This window comes from Procambarus clarkii, chromosome 50 (assembly GCF_040958095.1).
Source record: "Procambarus clarkii isolate CNS0578487 chromosome 50, FALCON_Pclarkii_2.0, whole genome shotgun sequence".
Taxonomy (NCBI): Eukaryota; Metazoa; Arthropoda; class Malacostraca; order Decapoda; family Cambaridae; genus Procambarus; species Procambarus clarkii.
In genome coordinates this window covers 9272579-9292520 of record NC_091199.1, presented here as the reverse complement: position 1 = coordinate 9292520, position 19942 = coordinate 9272579, and the positions used below count along the sequence as shown (strand labels likewise).

Below are 19942 nucleotides of genomic sequence, written 5' to 3'. Positions count from 1 at the left end.
TCTCATGCCTTTAGTTGAAAATCTTAATTACAAATGTTTGCAATACAGTATTGTAGTTTTGTTTGGTAATACTGTATTATAATTTACTTGTCTATTTACTACATTTGTAGGATCAGTATTATGGTCTCAGTAGTCCAGTGATCCTTTAATATGTTAGTCAAGGCTAATAATTACCGGTATGTTCGTAATACATCTGCGTAAACACTGCTATAAAGACTATGTAGTTACAGTCCTGATTCAGCTAATGGTTCCATTGACAGGAATGAATCCCCAGCACTAATGAGATATGTATGTACTTTTTGTAAGCTTGATATTGTTAGCCAAGTACCAACTTATGGGTAAACAAGGTCACTTAGCAAGAAGAATCTAAATACTGTACAGTGACACCTCGGCTTACGAATGCCCCTATTTACGAACTTTTTGTATTACGAGCCCAATTTCTTAGTAAAATGTGAATCAGCTTTATGAGCTTTGCCTCAGGTAACATAGTTTGTTGATACGCGTATGGGCAACCTAGCGCATGGTTCCTGGTGGCACGGTCGCTCACGCTTCAGTTTACCAGTACCTCCTGCTTAATGACGATCACGCATGAATTTTTTTTTTAAATTTCATTGTTTTTCGGCTTTTTGGGGTTTTGAACATAGAAGTAATTATTATATATCATGCCATGGGTCCCAAGAAAGTCAGTGGTAAGGTTCAACCTAAGAAACCACATGTGAGGATGACCATAGAGCAAAAACAAGAGATCATTTGTAAACATGAAAATGGTACACAGGTTGTTGAACTAGCTAGGCAGTACAACAAATCTATGTCAACAATATGCATTGTAATTGCTAAGAAAAATTATATTATGAGTGTTAAAGTAGCAAAAGGCATATCAACAATCATGAAACAAGTCATACACAAACACTTGAGGATGTTGAAAAGTTGGTATTAATTTGGATACACAACAAGGTGTTAGCAGGTGATGGCGTTTTAGAGGCTATGATTTGTGAAAATGCAATGCGATTGCATGAAGACCTTTTAAAGAAAACCCCTGGAACAAGTGATATAGATATGAAAGAGTTTAAAGCGAGCAGGGGATGGGTTGAGAAATTTAGAAAAAGAAATGGCATTCACAGTGTTGTGAAAGTTGTGAGTGTTGTGTGTTGTGAGTTGGTGGAGGAACACAGCGGAGAACTGACCACCGAAGAAATTTCTTCACAAGGAGCAGCAACAAGAGGCAGCTAAGTTAATTTCTTCAGGGGAGGAGGAGGCAGTACAGAATGTTCCTTCCTCAACAATTAAGAAGTGGTGTAGACTATGGGAAGAAATGCAAACTATTGTTGAAACGACTCACCCAGAGCAAGCTGTAGTAGGCCGTTACCTTAACCTCTTTAATGACTCACTACAGACAAGTAATTACCTAAGTGTAGTTACAGGATGAGAGCTACACTCGTGGTGTCCCATCTTCCCAGCACTCTTTGTCATATAACACTGAAATTACTGACGGTTTTGGCCTCCACCACCTTCTCATCAAACTTGTTCCAACCAGCTACCACTCTGTTTACAAAAGTGAATTTTCTTATATTTCTCCAGCAGCTTTGTTTCGTTAGTTTAAATCTAGGACCTTTTGTTCTTGAAGTTCCGGCTCTCAGGAATTCTTCCCTATCAGTTTTAGTGATTCTCGTTACTATTTTGTACATAGTGATGATATCGCCTCTTTATCTTCTATCTTCTAGTTTTTGCATATTTAATGCCTCTAACCTCTCCTCATAGCTCTTGTCCTTCAGTTCTGGGAGCCACTTAGTGGCATGTCTTTGCACCTTTTCCAGTTTGTTTATGTGCTTCTTAAGATATGGGCACCATACAACTGCTGCATATTCCAGCTTTGGTCTAACTAAAGTCGTGAACAATTTCTTTAGTATTTCTCCATCCATGTATTTAAAAGCAATTCTGAAGTTAGAAAGTGTAGCATAAGCTCCATGCACAATGTTCTTAATGTGTTCTTCTGGTGACAGTTTTCTATCTAGAACCACCCCTAGATCCCTTTCATTGTCAGAATTCTTTAAAAATTTCTCACATATAGGTTGTGTAGGGTCTATGTTCTCCAATTCCCCATTCCATAACATGGCATTTATTCACATGTTACAATGTAGGGGAAAAACAAGTCTCTATGGAAAGATTTTTAGTGAGAAAAACAAGCAGTGAGCCACAAGCAGGTCCTAGTGGTATGCAGGAAAAATGTAGGAGAGAGAGAGTACCCCAGAGAAGTCATCACTGCCTGATATTATAACGGACGGGGACTCCCTTTCCAAACACCCCCCACTAACACCTCTTCTCCTCCCCCCCCTTCACCATCTTCCATATGCCAACAAGAGTCATCAATAAAGGTAATCAATAACTTGTACATACTATAGTACTAAATATTTGGGTGAATTAGGTATGAAATTTATTTTGAAGTTAATATTTTTGGAAGTGTGGAACGGATTAATTCAATTTACATTACTGTATTGTAACCAATCAAATGTAGCCTTAATTAAGTATGACTATATCAAATGTAATTTTAATTTATTTTGACTATCAAGTGTGAGCTTTTGGCTAGTAAGATTTATGAAGTGTGAGCTTTATGGTGAATGGGCTTGGGTAAGCTTAATTAAGACTTGACATAGCTCACACTTAAGAAAAAACATCATCAAATAAAGGCTTGCCATGCTGTGTCTTTGCTTACTCAAGAAACAGCAAGCCAAAACTGCACCTTTCTTCCTTGTAATCCTCTTATTCCATCAAGGCCAAGGTCACCGCGTGCACCTTTGAGGCCATTGGCTCCTGGGTAACCGTCATTTCCCTGTCTGCCTTTTATTAATGGTCCAGGATACAGGTCTCCCTGCTCACCTTTCTTGCCAGCTCTGCCCGAGTACCCTGTAAACAATGTCTTCTTAAGCATTCACAACGTTAAAGCTTAAACAGCTCAGCTAATTAAAAAATATTGCAGTGTGCGTGAAAAAAAATCTTAGCAACTGAAAATGCTTTAAATTCTTATGATATGGTAGCTTAAAAAGTGAGAGATATCACTCAAAATCTTCAAAGTTCACTATATTAACCATCCAGATGCAAAGAAATTCTTCTATTAGCTGTATTTGTCTGTAAAAGGTAGGATTAATTTTGCATGTTTAAATAAAACTAATATGATGCATTACCATGTCTGACATCTATAAAAAATAATTAACATGAAAATTAAAGAATTTTATTATCATATATTATCACCACTTCACACTATTCATAAGTCTAAAAAAAAGTCTTTCCTACCTGGCAATATTCATAGGTTTGAAACATCTTTTAATACCTGTTTACATATGACAAAATTCAAAAGTCTAAAACAGTCTTTTCAGAGAGTTTACATATGACAAGATTCACACGTCTAAGACAGTCTTTCCTTCCTGTTCACATATGACAAAACATGCTTTTGTTCTGAGTATTTTATTGAAGTGTCAGGGAACAGGGTCTGGGGCCAGATTCACGAAGCAGTTACGCAAGAACTTACGAACCTGTACATCTTTACTCAATCTTTGGCGGCTTTGTTTACAATTATTAAACAGTTAATGAGCTCCGAAACACCAGGAGGCTGTTTATAACAATAACAACAGTTGATTGGCAAGTTTTCATGCTTGTAAACTGTTTAATAAATGTAAACAAAGCCGTCAGAGATTGAACAAAGATGTACACGTTCGTAAGTACTTGCGTAACTTCTTCGTGAATCTGGCCCCTGGACACTAAATATGAAGGAACAATTCAAATAACAGAGTGGAAGCAGTGTTATGAGGAAATTAATTCATAAATGAGTGACAGTCTGCAACTGTCTATTTGTGTTGAGTAATATCAACAGTCAACAAAATTACTTGAAATTATGCTGTGGATAATTTGCTAGCATTATCCTGCATCAGTTGTGAGTGTAAAAGTTAGGAAAGGCTGAATGTAAATCTGAATATCTTCAACATTCTTTCAAACAATACTTTTTCGCCATTCATGAACTGATGATTGGAGATTATAGCTGCATTTCTTATTTATTATCCTTGAAAACAATAATTACAGTAATGGTTTACTCCTGTTGTCTAACTTATACAGTATCTGCCCATCCTACACTAACTCCTCAGCCATCCAGACAAGACTTTTAACAAGATTTTGTGAACATGGAGAGGAGGCACAGAATGTTAAAAGTGTATGAGTTGATGAGCTACAACATATTAATCCAAATTTACCTGCAGCTCCTGGCACACCCTCCAGTCCCCTTAATCCTGGAAGGCCTATCTTTCCTGCGCCACCTTTGGGTCCTCGTGGACCAGGAAGACCTGGTAAACCTACCCGCCCTGTTATTCCACTGGGACCCGGGTTGCCGTCATCACCCTTTACACACGTTGTTCCTGTGAATGAAAGTGATCAGTCTTATTCAATCTTGTATTATTATTTTATACATCAATTTTTCATTTATTTTGTTAGGGACAGGAAGCCTGTCTTCCTGAAGACAGGAAGGTTCTTCAAGGTTCAACCCACTGAGTCTCCCCAGGATGCAATCCCACAACAGTTGCCTAATTCCTGGATACCTATTTATTACTAAGAAAACAGAAGCATTAGGAGAAAGGAAATAGGTCCAGTCATTTCTGTCCTGCCCAGGAATTGAACCCAGGATCCACGAGAATGCGAGTCGAGAATAACGCCAACTGTACTACGAGACCCCTAAATACTGGTATACATATTTTTTGTCACCAAGGCTGAGATAACATTTAATGCAATTAAAACCTAATTAATATTTATTATCAAAACTACACAATACATTTAATGTATTAAAAATACATGATAATACAAATGTAAGAAATTTTAATGTACTGTATACAGTAGTATGATAAATTCTCAGGTTACATGCTGCTTGAGAGAGTCTAAAAGCAACACAGATAACCATTACCCCTAATTTAAGACTTAAAAAAAAACCATTCCATATAAATCACTAAGAGGCAGTATACGTGGATTAAAAATGCGGGAGGGAGCGAGGGGCCTTGCAACTTATGGTTGCCAGTTGTCATGGTGAAAAGATCCTCCGAAGGTCACTTTCAAAAGTATATGCATTAGTATTGCTATTTTCTTGTTTAACTAATGCAATATATTAAGTCAAACAGTAAAACTATATGGATAATTCATTAAGGTCCCTGAATCTCCCCAAAAAAGAATCATATGATTCTACTGTACATACATGACCTAATAAAATTAAATTTGCAGCTAGTGATGTGGTAAAATTGTTATAGTTACAGTGCTGTACTAGGGGAAAATTAAGTACATAGTTCAGCCGATAAATATGGAATATTACTAGACTTACTTGGCGTGAAGCAATCATCTCCCTTCACTCCTTTGCGGCCCGAGAAGCCATTTCGCCCATTAGCACCCATCAGCCCTGGTTCACCTGAGGGTCCCATGAGGCCTTTGGGCCCTTTAGGACCAATAATGGCTCTACCTTGGCCAGGGAAACCTTTTGGACCTTTCAAATAAAATAAAAATTAAATATAAATTTTCTGCTTTACACTTTGAAAATACTGTATTGTAATTTTCTAAAATATTATGTTTGACAAATTTTCTTTTTTTTTTCTTTTACACTGCAATGTTCTCTTCAGCATTGACTCAACTAAAGTTGTTAAACAACCCAGTGCAAGGAATCATTTACTTATATGAGTCTAATGAGAATATATTCTTGTTATATTAAACAATATAATATACTACCCCCTATCTAAACCATATTTATAACCAAAATTCATGAATTTTGAATAATGCTGTATGCAAAATAAAGCAGAATGAACCAAACCAAGTAAAAAATGGGAAATCAAAATAAAGTAAAAAGCGCCAAACTATATATATATATATATATATATATACAGTATATATATATAAAAATCCAACAAAAATGAAATAAAATGAGTCAAACCATGTGAAAAACCTACTTTTGCCACCACATTATTTACCTCTAGGTCCAGGAATTCCAGGAGGGCCTGGCAGGCCATTCACACCAGGCCGGCCAGGACGTCCGTCTAAGCCCTTGTTCCCAAACGCAGGATCACCGGGCAGGCCCTTCAAACCAGGAATACCCGGCGGACCATCTGGGCCACGAAGTCCAGGCCTACCAATGAGACCAGGATAACCTGAAAAAATTCAATTTTGAAAGTAGTTACAGTTTGTGAAAAAAAATTAATAGATTATTCTCTCACTATACTGTACAGTATTATGACAACCTTAATCCCAATGAGTTATGAATAAAATCTTTTAATTAATGTAAGTACAGTCAAATAAAACTAGACAAGCAATGAGACATAAACAAATACTAAGTGTTGGAAGTGGTAATATTTCTCTAAGAGGAAACTCTAATGAAGAGCGAAATGTTATACGGACAGGAGTGAATAAAAATTAGAAAAGTAATGAAGGAATATGCCAGTTAATGAATAAAAAAGGGAAATTGGTCAATAATTAACTTGTCTTATTGCAGTGCAAGGTGGATGTGTGTGTGAAATTCATGTTTGAAGGAGTACTGGTGATGATTTATTGCATATGCCCTGTGTAAGTTTCATGATAACTGTAATGGGCGATCTAAATGGCAGAGTATGACAAAATGGGTGGTAATGGTGTCCCAAGAAAAAATAGCAATAGTTGTTCACTAAAAGATGTATGCAATGGAAGTCTTATACAGTACATAATTTAACCATAAAATTATGAAATTGTACAAAAATGTTTAACTGACTATTTGCTATTTGAGAGAGTACTGTATGCTTAAATATTTTTGTGTAATACAAGAGTAGTGAAAAGAATATCTGGAAAACTGATCACATATTGGTGCTGTGTAAGATAAGAATAAGTAGTAATCACCTAAGTGTAGTTACAGGATGAGAGCTATGCTCGTGGTATTCTGTCTTCCCAGCACTCAGTCATACAATGCATTGAAAGGGTGATCGTAAGTCACGGGAATCCAGGAGGTAAAATAATTTCATAAGTCACAGGGATCCAGGAGATAAAATAATTAAAACTGAGTAAGAGAACTAACAGATGACTAGAAAAGAAGAGTTATTAGTGATGCTCATGGAAAAATTCCTTGAATAATTAAACCATAGTGTCATGTGGGATGTACACAATAAATGTATGGGTGAAAATGACCAATTTTTTTTTGGAGTCACACAAACTAGCAGAAGAATGAAAAAAATTACTTATTGGAATAAGGAGGTGGTAAGAGCAGTTGAAAAGAAAAAGAAGAGGATTTTATTGAACAAAATTGAGAGAGAGAGAAAGGCAGGGAAATAGAAGGATGACAGGAGTAAAAGGCATTTGAAAAGATTAGTTATCCAGAAAAAAAAGATAAAATGAGAAGATAGGAAGAAAATTAAACAAAATTATTTTCAAAACTGGGAGATATTTTTGAAAGAAGGTAATGTAGACCAGACTAGCAAATGGGAATGTTAAAGTATGATGCAGGGAAAACATTAAATGGTGAAGAGCAGATTAGAAGTTGATAGAATATTTTAAATTCTAATAGGTGAAAGTGATGAAAGAGACCTTAGTGTGAATGTTTTACAAAGGTTGCCAAGATAGCTTGTACAGAATAATCAAATGATTCCCCCTTTCCTTAATCCTAGAACCTCTGTTTACCATCTCTACTGAAACCTCAGTTTTCACCAAATCAAAGATCCAATGTGGAGCAACACTTTGACCCTTAGTGAGTACTCTTTATGCAATGTTAAATAATTTAGTCAACATGTATTATTATGAATTTTTTGGACATTAAATTAATAGTTTGTAAGGGCTGAAAGATATATCTGAATTAGACACCATGTTCAGCAGATTTTGGTCTCAAGAAGTTCGTATTAAAATTCCATTACATATACTATACTATAAAGTAAATATTATGGAAAGACTGAAAGTAAAAAGACCCATATTTTAACCTGAATGATTGCCTAACATTTTGGAAAGAGCACCAATAGTACAGTGAAATTTGCAAGGTTAACATACCATCATCTCCAGGTTCACCCTTCTCAGAGCGGCCATCGACTCCTGGGTCTCCATCCACTCCGACAGGACCAGGAAAACCTGGGGGACCCCGCTGCCCCACACCTCCAACTCGACCATCAAATCCATCCACACCAGGAGGCCCCACAAGTCCTGGAGGACCTTGGGGACCAGGAGGACCTCTGTAGACTATAGTATCTGCTGGGTCATATATCCCAGGCACTCCTGCATCACCCACAGGGCCTGGACGACCATCAAAGCCGGGCTCTCCTTTGTCACCCTAGCAGATATGAGACTACAAGTCTTGTTACTGTAGGATGAGGCCCATTACTAAATATGCCCATTACACAATGAGAATGAAGCTATATGAAAACAATATAACTGATCATGATTCTTGCAGGTTCCTTCTTTGTGCTAGTTTTCTTTATTCCCACAAAAAAAATTTGTTTGCCCTTTTTTCATAAGATCATATTGTATATAACATACAGTGGGAAAAATATTAAATTCTCCATGTTACCTTTTCTTCAAACATCAAACATCCTAATATATACTGTAGTATTAAACATTCAAATAATCATCTTATCAATTGAATAATCTATTATTTGTCCTCATAATCATGTCTTTTCTTCAATACTAATTATTCAGTTTTAAATTATTACCATAAAATGTAAATTTCTGATTTACATTTTTAATTTCATTGATATAATTATTGTTACAGAGAGATGACTTGCTGCTGAGCAATCAAGATCTTGCAGCGGGTACTGATTTCACTGTACTGTATATGGTTTCTCATTATTTACACTTGCTGGAATACCTTTCTCAATTACTCACAAAATGTTAATAACTTAAATACAACAGCTTGATCAAATACAAAACACAATTATAGTACAGATATAGTAATTGAAAATACTGTAATTTTTTATATAACGAATATGGCAATTAGTTGCACGTATGTATACCATACCTTAAAACCTTTCGAGCCAGAATATCCAGCCAGTCCAGGCGCCCCCTTGAACCCCTTCGAGCCCGGCACACCCCTTTGACCTGTACGGCCGTCCTTGCCTTTCTGGCCCTCTCTGCCACGTTCTCCCTTCAAACCTTTCTCTCCAGGAGGTCCATTAAAACCAACGACACCTGGACTGCCGTATGGTCCAGGTTGTCCCGGAAATCCCTTGTCACCAATCATTCCTTTCCATTGGATGCCAGTTACAGGACCCCTAGAAGACAGTGACTAGGAATAATATTTCATATAATGGTTCAGACTTATTTACAAGTACCAAAATTTATTAGATGCATTTTATACAAGAATAATATTTGCCTAAAATAATTTGTTTTTATTGTACAGTATACAGTATAAAATTTTATGAAAACAAAATAATAATACAGTAATTTAATCTCTGCTTGTTGGGGAAAGGAATCCTGCATTTAGGCTTATCTAGGTGTCCCCTTATGCCTTCTACTGAACTTCCCCACGATACATCCCCACAACAATTGCCTAACTCTTGGGTCCCTATTTTAAGGCTAGCTGAACACATGCATCAGGTGAAAGGAAATGTGGCCAACTGTTTCAGTCCTGCTCAGGGACTGAACCCCAGTCCCTTGCTTGTAAACCGAGGACATATACCACCGAGCTAAAAACCATACAAATCCTAAATCATAGTGCATAATTAAATAAAATAATATGCACCTTCATACTAACTTATCTTTAATCTATTACAATTTTAAAATACTTTATTTCTTTTTTTTACTCACTCTTATATAATCTTGTAGGATTATATAAGAGTTATATATTTTTATATTAATTAAACTTCTCTAACAAGCATTGTCTCCGTTAAACAATTTATAGTAATATTTATGACTTAGCTCAAATAATTATATTGTTCAAGCAATGCAAAACAAAACTGGGGTCAATGAAACAATTACAAGTGAAACAAATTTATAAATACCCAATATTCTGTACAATGAGTTCCACTGCAAAGGCAAAATTAGCTCATATCAGTAGACCATGTAAACCCATTTTTATCACTGTTATGCGGGATATTTGGTTAAGTCAGTCATTAAAAAATATCACTGTACATTATTTTTATTGTGGTATTTTAAGTAAAATTGTTGGGGAGACATTTTTTATTTTTATAATTTTAATATACAGTGTCATGAAAAATTATTAAAAATATGTTTCAGATAGACTGAAATAATTGTTAATGACTCTCCACTATGTAGTGGAAAATATGGACCAGGGAATTCAAAACCAGACTCTATATATTCCCAATGCATTAAATGTCATCATAAATATAAGAAATAGCCATTTCACAAAGTAAATATTTAAGTCATAACTTTTTTTTGTATTTCTGACCTATTATTTTCCTACTATGATTTGTGTTACTTTCATGGATTCATTTAAAATTTCTAGTAAAAAAAAATGCTCTTTTCATATTTATCATTAATATTATAGTACAGTACTGTATTCATAATGATGGCCAAGTCGTTATGATAATATACGTAATAATCATAATAATTTTTATTTACAAGAAGGTATAATGGGTTGGTGAAATTACATAAGATTGGTATTTTTACATTCTTGCAAAGCCACTAACACAGTCTTGAATAGCAAATAATTATTCACAATGATTTACAAGTACTGTACTGTACATTATATACAGTACCTGAAATGAGAATTCGGTACTGTGGAACATTTTGTTGTTTTCCAATGCCCATTAAAAGACCTAACTGATATCCAATTTAAATTTGTCTTGGCACCCAGTCAATCCTCCCCAGGGAGGATACGAACCCAGGCCAAAGCGCTTGCAAAACGCCAAGCGAGTGCTTTACTACTGCGCTATAGGGGCTCCATGTCACAGAAATGAATAATGGTAGACTGTAAGGAAAGGACCTTGCAGCAAAGCCAACTTTCAAATCTCCCGCCAGTTCAGCCAATAGCTCTGTAGTATGATTACAGTGAGAGAATGAGATTCTCTAAAAAGATATAAACAAGTACTAAATATTGTTAAAAGACTACCCCAAGTACATTCTGTGACTGAAAAGTAAGTTGAAAAAATAAATGTTAAATGTAAAAAAGCAGTTGTAAACAAAATTAAAAATGAGAGAGAAACAGAAGGGAAACCAGAAAAACATTGGAATGCTGGAGGTCAAGGATGATGTGATGACAGCAATTGACAACAGGGCAGATGCTGTCACTTCCCTCTGTTCAGCTATGACAATCAGATGTCCAGCCCCATGTGTTAGGTCAGGTTGGATTATATCCCACATGGTAACTATTGGTTGCACTTTTATAATTCATGATTACTATTTTGTACTTGTGGTGCTATTGTTATACAGGAGTAGGAATAGGGGTGTTCGGGTGTCCCAGAGACGGATGGCACCGTCTGGGTGAGGTACGTCCTTTTGTTCAATGTTATAAAGAAGAGCTTTAATTGGGATATCTTAAAGCATAGAGAGAATAAAGTTGGAAGCCTAATGTGAAAAACTTAATTCAAGAAAAAATGTCTGGAAAGAGTATTCTGTTCTGATGAAGAGTAATCTTTTTCGACATTTTTTCCTACTGGAAGCCCTAAAACTGTACACTAGTTTAATCTTGTTGGATGGCCTGGGGCCATGTGTTTGGTTATAGAGGGGTGTTAGCCACTGTGTCTCAATCATTGTGTATAGTAAAGATAATTGTAATCAAATCCAGGAAGTACACTCTTCAAATGTACCATTTTATGTTGTGAATAAGTGGAGCTTGAGGATATTCAGTACTTGACCGTTAAGTGGGTCCAAGTTTTGGGACTCCGTAATATCTCTGCAAAGTCCTATTTCAATAGTGTTTGCAAATTACAACCATGCTCCCGATATATCTTGTACCTATATGTTTAAGCCTATAGAAATAAATCCCTGTATGATTTCAGAAACTATTGCAGTACAGGTATTTGCAAAAGCCTTTTTCCCAATACTGTATAGATGTCCCTACCTTACAGTACGAAATATACGGTAACTCTTACAAGATATGTCCTGGAACAACCTGGTATAATACTGTACAGTCTTACTCTCCTCTGAAGCGGTTCGTCTAATTACCCAAAGCTACCCAAATCTACTCACAGCTACTTAAAGCTTCCTAGTACTACATAAGTAATGAAGAAATATGATATATTTACTCACTATAACATTGGTGCTGAAGGTAGAACATGAAAAAACATATTTTTACTCTGAAATAATATAAGTTTATAACAAAATTAGACGAAACAAAGTAGCATGAGAGGCCATAGGAAGGCGACGATCCAAGTGGCAATGTTGTGGAGCAACTTATTCAAGATATATTGTTGCCTACAGGTTATATTAAGTTAGGTTTGGATAGGTTAGGTTTAGATAGGTTAGGTTAGGTTAGGTTAGGTTTTGTTTGGTTATGTTTGGGTAGGATGGTTAGGTTAGGTAGGTACAGGAGGCTGATATGCCAGCAAATATTCTCCAAGCAACATTGTGTCTTGGATAAGTTGCTTCACAAGTGTCACTTAGACCTTTGACTTGATTTGGTGTCACCAACAGCTTATTTTCATCTAATTTCATTATGAAATGATACACTTTCAGGGTAAAAATATGTTTTTCCATGTTCTACATTCAGCACCAACATTATAATGAATTAATATATCATATTTTATTCATTACTAATGTAATGTTAGGAAGCTTTGGGTAGCTTGCTAGGATGCTTTGAGTAGCTTTGGGTAGCTTGCTAGGATGCTTTGAGTAGCTTTGGGTCATTACAGACCCCTCTGAAGAGGCTTACTAATGCCCTAGTGATCATTATATTTAGCCTCCCCTCATTTATTAAGGACGAGTAACATTACAAAACAGGTGAAGAGATAGTACAGTATTTAAGTAAATATGAGGGGCTAGGAAAGGAGGAAGGTTAAAAAAAAGGTGCATTGGCACGGTGCACGCTATTTTCCACAATAACCTCTTTGGTTTTGACTCTGTCAAAAGCAATCTTTAGGTCCAGATAAATGTAGTGTGTAAAGAAATGGGGAATAATGTGAAATAGACATGGAATATGGTTAAGATTATAGCAGAGTAGAAGTGGGTTGTATGAAGAAAGTGATTGTACAGCATTTGCATCCACTGAAATTTAGATGACAATTCACAAGAAGCCCGGAGATACTACTCGAATGTATGTATGTACTTACCTAGTTGTGCTTGTGGGGGTTGAGCTCTGGCTCTTTGGTCCCGCCTCTCAACTGTCAATCAACTGGTGTACAGATTCCTGAGACTACTGGGTTCTATCATATCTACATTTGAAACTGTATATGTAGTCTGCCTCCACCACATCATTACTTAATGCATTCTATTTGTTAACTACTCTGACACTGACAAAATTCTTTCTAATGTCTCTGTGGCTCTTTTGGGTATTATGTTTGGTCAAGTCTTGGCTTTACTTGCGATGTCATTTTCATACTGTCTATCTGCTTCTTTCCTCACTCTGAGGTACTCATTCCTGACCCTTTGGTATCTCTCCCTGCTCTCTGGTGTTCTGTTATTCCTGTAGTTTCTCCATGTTCTTGTACTCCATTGCTTTGCTACCATACATACCTGATTGAACCATGGATTCTTCTTTTGCTCTTCATTTTTCTCTGTTTGGGCTGGGATAAACCTGTCTGCAGCTTCCTGACACTTCTGGGTGATGTAGTCCATCATATCTTGTACAGTCTTTTCTCTGAGTTCTGTTTCCCATGGTATTCCCATTAGGAAGTTCTTCATCTCATCATATTTTCCTCTTCGGTAATTTAGCCTTTTGCGTTCCGATTCCTTCCTTGGATAGGTTATCCCTACCTCGACCAGATACTGTACTCAAATGTCGTTATACTGTCGTTATCCATTCCCGTGGGGGGCTTCAAATCTGACTTCCCTTATTTCTGACTCATTCAAGGTGAATATCAGGTCGAGTCTAGCTGGTTCTATGTATGATTTAAGTCGAGTCTAGCTGGTTCTATGTATGATTCAAGTCGAGTCTATGTACAGTATGTAGCTATCTGATATATTTAAATACATCTATATTTGTAAGAATTCATATTATACATAAACATACTTTTACAATTTCTTCCTCTCTTCAAACTTTACATTATTATCAAGCAACTAAAACAAAACCACACTAGATACATACTCATAATATGGACCCGGCATTGCAGGATCACCCTTCTCTCCTGGTGGTCCCACATTAGGAGGGAGGGGTGGTGGTAGGTCTCCTTCCTCACCAACAGGACCTTTGTCTCCCACAACACCACGTATGCCCTGTTCACAATTGAACCAAAGTTAAACATAAATAAATCTGGGTGAAAATATGTATATATATTTTATACTGTATGTATACTGTATATATACTGTATATATATATATAATGAATTTAGGGATATACCCATAACATGCAAAATAATTAGAAAGCACACTGACAAACTAAAGACTCAAAAGCCCCAGGTGTGAACTGAATCCAATCCAAAGTCTTGAAGAAACTGGCAGAAAAACTATGCCTGCCACTGAAACTACTTTTCACAAAGTATCTGGACCAAGGGATAGTCCCTCTATACAGTACTAGAAATATGCAAATGTTACCCCTATTTTCCAAAACAGCAGGAAGAGCTCAAGAGAAAACTACCAGCCAATCAGCTTGACATCACACATCTGCAAGCTCATGGAGAGAATCCTCAGGGAGGGAATCATTCATCATCTTTCAGTGAACAACCTTGTACAATCAGCATAACATGTATTTGTTAAAAACAAATCCTGCCTTACAAATTTGTTCACATTTTGGGAAAAGGTAACCAGCTACTCAGACAAAGGCCTTCTGGTGGATGTAGTATACATGGATTTTGCTAAAGCTTTCGATAAGGTACCACATGAAAGACTGGCAAGGAAATTACGGGCTCATGGAATAAATGGTAAAATATTAGAATGGATAAAACAATGGTTGAAGGAAAGAAAAGATAGGGCCGTGCTAAATGGAAACAAATCTGAATGGAGAAATGTGATATGTGGGGTGCCACAAGGGTCCATTTTGGGACCTACCCTTTTTGTCATATACATAATGACATAGACGAGAATATTACAAACCACATCATTAAATTTGCAGATAATACAAAGATTTATGGTAAAGTGGGAAATGATAACGATATTGAAGCCATACAAAGAGATCTACATGAACTCCACAAATGGTCAGATTTGATGATGCGGTTTGTAATAATCTCATATATGTCATTGATGTAGTATATGACAAAAAGGGTAGGTCCCAAAAGGACCCTTGTGGCACCCCACTTATCACATTCATTTCCATATATACAGTACTCTAATACAAAAATATAATTGAACCTTATAATGGAAACTTGCAGTATTCCACTCCCAACATTTTTACAATCTTATTCTCTTCTATTTAAGAAAGCCTCTTGCTCTGTGTTTGAACCACTGAATCAATTCCAGTATTTTACATTTGATTAAATGTGCTTGTAGTTTCTGCGACAATCGTTCTGGTACTGTACCTTATCAAAGACTTTATAAGAGAACTTCATGTCCACTACATCGACTGGAAATCCTTGTCTGCAAAGTTGGTTACCTTTACCAGAAATGTAAGTTTGTTAAGTACTGTAGTTTGATTTGTTAAGGAAAGTTTGATTTTCTTTTCAATACAAAACCATGTTCTGATTCTTTTACAAGACTGAACTCTGAGATGTTGGATGATTTCTTCCCTTAGAATTATCTCTAAGAGCCTGTAGATGTGTGAAGTAAGACTGATTGGTCTGTTCTCAGATGAATTTCTTGAATGGAATGATGTTTGTATGAATTTGGAATCTTTCATGAAATTTCTTTAGCCTCTGGAAATTCTGAATATGAAAATTAGAAAACTGAGAAGAAACAATGAATGAATATATATATGTTGTAGTGGCTAGTTCCTAGCCAGCATAAGATGTTGGCCCAATGCAAATCCAGAGTCTTATTCTTTCTGGGTGCTTTTTAGCCCCTTTATTTTTAGCATAAAAATTTACAAACTCAATTATCAGGTGAGACCTTCTGAACCCTTATAGTAGATTAAAAATGCATGAGATATGGGTCTAGGAAGGCCGCTCTGATTTACCCAAGGGCCACTAACACTTGTGGTCTTGACGAGGACAGGAAGCTGGTGGCTTGTCAAAGATCCCTGCCCCCTCATTTGCCTCAATGATCTTTTCTAGTTTGACTTCAAAATTTAACGGAGTTTTAATTCAAGTTTTGAGATAGATAGATAGATACCCAGACAGATTGTTAGATATTATGTAACACCCTCACCATTAAACCAGGTAGTCCATAGTCCCCCCTCGCTCCTCGCGTTCCCGGTAAACCTCTGTATCCTCTGGATCCAAGCTGGCCTGGCTCTCCTTGATCTCCTTTGATGCCTCTTGAATTGGTGCCACCTTCACCTGGCTCGCCAACAGGCCCAAGACTACCCTCAGGACCTAAATAAACCAAACAGGATTTGTTATTTAGTCTCGACTTTTACCAGCCCAAAACACTGCACGTCATTATTGGTTTTATAAAAAATATAAATACAGTACCTATGTAAAAATTGTATCTCAACCCCTCTATGATATTTTGTAAAAAATAGCATTAGTAAACTAGTTATTGCAAAATTTATTCCTACATGTTTTTTTCAATACATACCAAAATACAGTACTGCACTAATTAAATTAAAGATAAAATTTGAAAAAACATGCTGACAATGGTAATGTTAAACTGCGTATCTGAGAATTAACATATGGCATCATAGGTGTCACTAGAGTTAGTTAGATTTAGATTTTTTATTCAGGTAAAGGTACTGTACATACATTGAAGATGAGTTACAAATAATAATGTTGGATTTAAAGATAGAGCTAATACATACAATACCTAAAGCCACTAGTACGCATAGCGTTTCGGGCAAGGTGAGGGGGAGGAAAAAAACACTTAAGACTAAACCAGTTGTTCAAGAAGTTTATATTTATGAAAAAAAATTTAATGCAACTATTTATCTTCATAAACAATTAAGAAAATATCTTACCTGGGGGCCCTCTCACACCTGGTGGTCCTGGGAAACCACTTCGGCCTGGGGCACCGTCCGTGCCATTGCAGCCAGGTGGACCATCAATACCTGCTGGGCCCTCTAGTCCAGGAAGACCAGGAATACCAGCAGTCCCTTGAAAGCCTGGCATACCCATGTCTCCTCTTATGCCTTTCTCCCCAATGGCACCATTTTCTCCATAATCCCCAATAGGTCCTCCAGGGCCTGAGAACATTTGATGTTGTAGTTATGGTCAGCACTTGTCAAAATTTCAGTTGCATACGGTAACAGATTATTTGTTTGTGACTGCAAATATTTAAATTCATAAAAAAGTATATTTAAAAATATATAAGGTCCCCACCATAAAATGAACTGATTTTAATACTGGATTGCCTTCTGAAATTCACGTTGTTCAGAGTTGAGACACGAGTTTAGATACAAGGGAGAAGACAGATTCTGAAATGTAGCTTGCATCTAATGGGCAGAGATAGTCACGTGAGCCGGTCATATCAATAATGGCCCTACAGCATCAGTGCCATAGGCTCAGAGGAGCAAGCTGCCCTTTGAAAACCTTGGAACTTGGGAAACACAAATGCTTTATTCTGTTTGGTAGTGAAAGGGGTCACAGATTTGAAGAACATTGTTCACTACTGTACTTCCAATGTGAATTGAATTATAAACTTGTTGAGCTGTGAAAATGATTCTAAACAAAATGCTAAAACATGCTTGCCATTGAAGTTACAAGTTGTTTTTCTTTTAATTGTTGATTGTATTAAATCTTAAATTTGAATAATTACTCAGCCAGGATTCAACAAGCATTTACATGTCCACAAGAGAAATGTGTACAATTTTCTAAAATCATGGCAGCTTAGTTTGCAATTATGAAGCAATTTATGAGCCCCGAAGCACTGTGTCTATGTAATAACCTGTGGATTGTGAAATAATCCCCCATGATTAAGGAAAACTGTACATGGCCTTAGCTCTTCTTGGGAGGAACTGACAAAACCCTCTGCAGGTATCCAGGTATGTTTTATAAGAAAACACAAGTGCTTGATGAATCCTCTTCTGTACTGCATTGAAATGTTTGTGTCCTACCTGGTGGGCCCTCTTCTCCTTGGTGTCCTGGGAAACCAGTTGAGCCCTGAAGTCCAGGGATGCCTGGGGCTCCAAAAAATCCCTTCTGGCCCTCACACAGACAGGTGAAGCAGTTTAGGCATACCTGCAATAATCAGCAATACACTATAACATTATCATTGAATAGGATCTACAAAATAAAGAGCCGAATCTATTCTAATACAGTACTACTGTATTTTGTCTATCTTTAAAACGATGTATAAAGTAAGCCTTTATCTTCTCTCAACTCATTCAGTTTGTTCTCCACCTCTCTCTCTCTCTCTCTCTCTCTCTCTCTCTCTCTCTCTCTCTCTCTCTCTCAACTCATCTCTCTCTCAACTCATCTCTCTCTCAACTCATCTCTCTCTCAACTCATCTTTCTCTCAACTCATCTTTCTCTCTACTCATTTTTCTTTCTCTCTCCTCCCTCCCCCTCTCCATCACGGCCTCAACAGGAGGCGGAGGAAGCACCCAGGCCTGTTACTCTTCATATATAACAAACAGGTGCATCCTTGTCATGCTTTTTATACCAATGTTTTCTTTATCATATTATATTATGCACTCACACATTTCCCACTGTTATACACACCCGTTCATTCTCTCTCAGGTATACCCACTTCTTGGCCACACTCACTAACAGTGTCTCTGGCACACTCCCAAACAGTGCCTTTTCCAAACACAAAATAGTGCCATGACCACACAAACAAGTACAGTATATATCTTTAGCCACAATTACGAGCAGTGCCTTTGGCTACACTCACAAGAAGTGTCTTTGGCCACACTCACAAGAAGTGTCTTTGGCCACACTTACAAGAAGTGTCTTTGGCCACACTTACAAGAAGTGTCTTTGGCCACACTCACAAGAAGTGTCTTTGGCCACACTTACAAGAAGTGTATTTGGCCACACTCACAAGAGGTACCTTTGGCCAAACTCACAAAAAGTGCCTTTGGCCACACTCACAAGAAGTGTCTTTGGCCACACTCACAAGAGGTGTCTTTGGCCACACTCACAAGAAGTGTCTTTGGCCACACTCACAAGAGGTGTCTTTGGCCACACTCACAAGAGGTGTCTTTGGCCACACTCACAAGAGGTGTCTTTGGCCACACTCACAAGAGGTGTCTTTGGCCACACTCACAAGAAGTGTCTTTGGCCACACTCACAAGAAGTGTCTTTGGCCACACTCACAAGAGGTGTCTTTGGCCACACTCACAAGAAGTGTATTTGGCCACACTCACAAGAAGTGTCTTTGGCCACACTCACAAGAGGTGTCTTTGGCCACACTCACAAGAAGTGTCTTTGGCCACACTCACAAGAGGTGTCTTTGGCCACACTCACAAGCAGTGTCTTTGGCCACACTCACAAAAGGTGTCTTTGGCCACACTCATAAGAAGCGTCTTTGGCCACACCGATAAGCAAGTGCCTTTCGATTATCTGTTAATGGTTTCTAGAGTTCAACTCCTGCAGACCTCACTCCTCCATAGACACTGATAGGTAAGCACTCGTATCTGTATGTGGGTAATTACCTCAGGATGAGAGCTACGCTCGTGGTGTCCCGTATTCCCAGTGCTCTTTGCTGTATAACGCGTTGAAACTACTGACGGGTTTGGCCTCCACCATCTTCTTACTTAGCTTGTTCCAATCGTCGTCTACCGCTGTTTGCAAAAGAAAACTTTCTAATGTTTTTTTTTCTGCACCTTTGTTTCCTTAGTTTGAATCTGTGTCCTCTTGTTCGTGATGCTGCTGGTTTCAGGAATTCCTCTTTGTCAATTTGG

The 19942-nt window shown here is 37.3% G+C and overlaps 1 protein-coding gene across 1 annotated transcript in view; it reads right to left on the bottom strand.

The window, feature by feature from the left end:
* Positions 1-19942, bottom strand: part of LOC123772701 (collagen alpha-2(IV) chain) — a 46314-nt gene that overhangs the window by 23016 nt on the left and 3356 nt on the right. Inside the window, exons 2-11 of the mRNA XM_045766035.2 lie at positions 18152-18275; positions 17057-17281; positions 16309-16475; positions 14159-14286; positions 8975-9227; positions 8014-8290; positions 5985-6161; positions 5348-5506; positions 4239-4400; positions 2738-2901 (exon numbers count right to left, since the gene is read on the bottom strand). Coding sequence (XP_045621991.2) covers positions 2738-2901; positions 4239-4400; positions 5348-5506; positions 5985-6161; positions 8014-8290; positions 8975-9227; positions 14159-14286; positions 16309-16475; positions 17057-17281; positions 18152-18275 — 1836 coding nt within the window. The remainder of the gene's footprint in view (positions 1-2737; positions 2902-4238; positions 4401-5347; positions 5507-5984; positions 6162-8013; positions 8291-8974; positions 9228-14158; positions 14287-16308; positions 16476-17056; positions 17282-18151; positions 18276-19942) is intronic.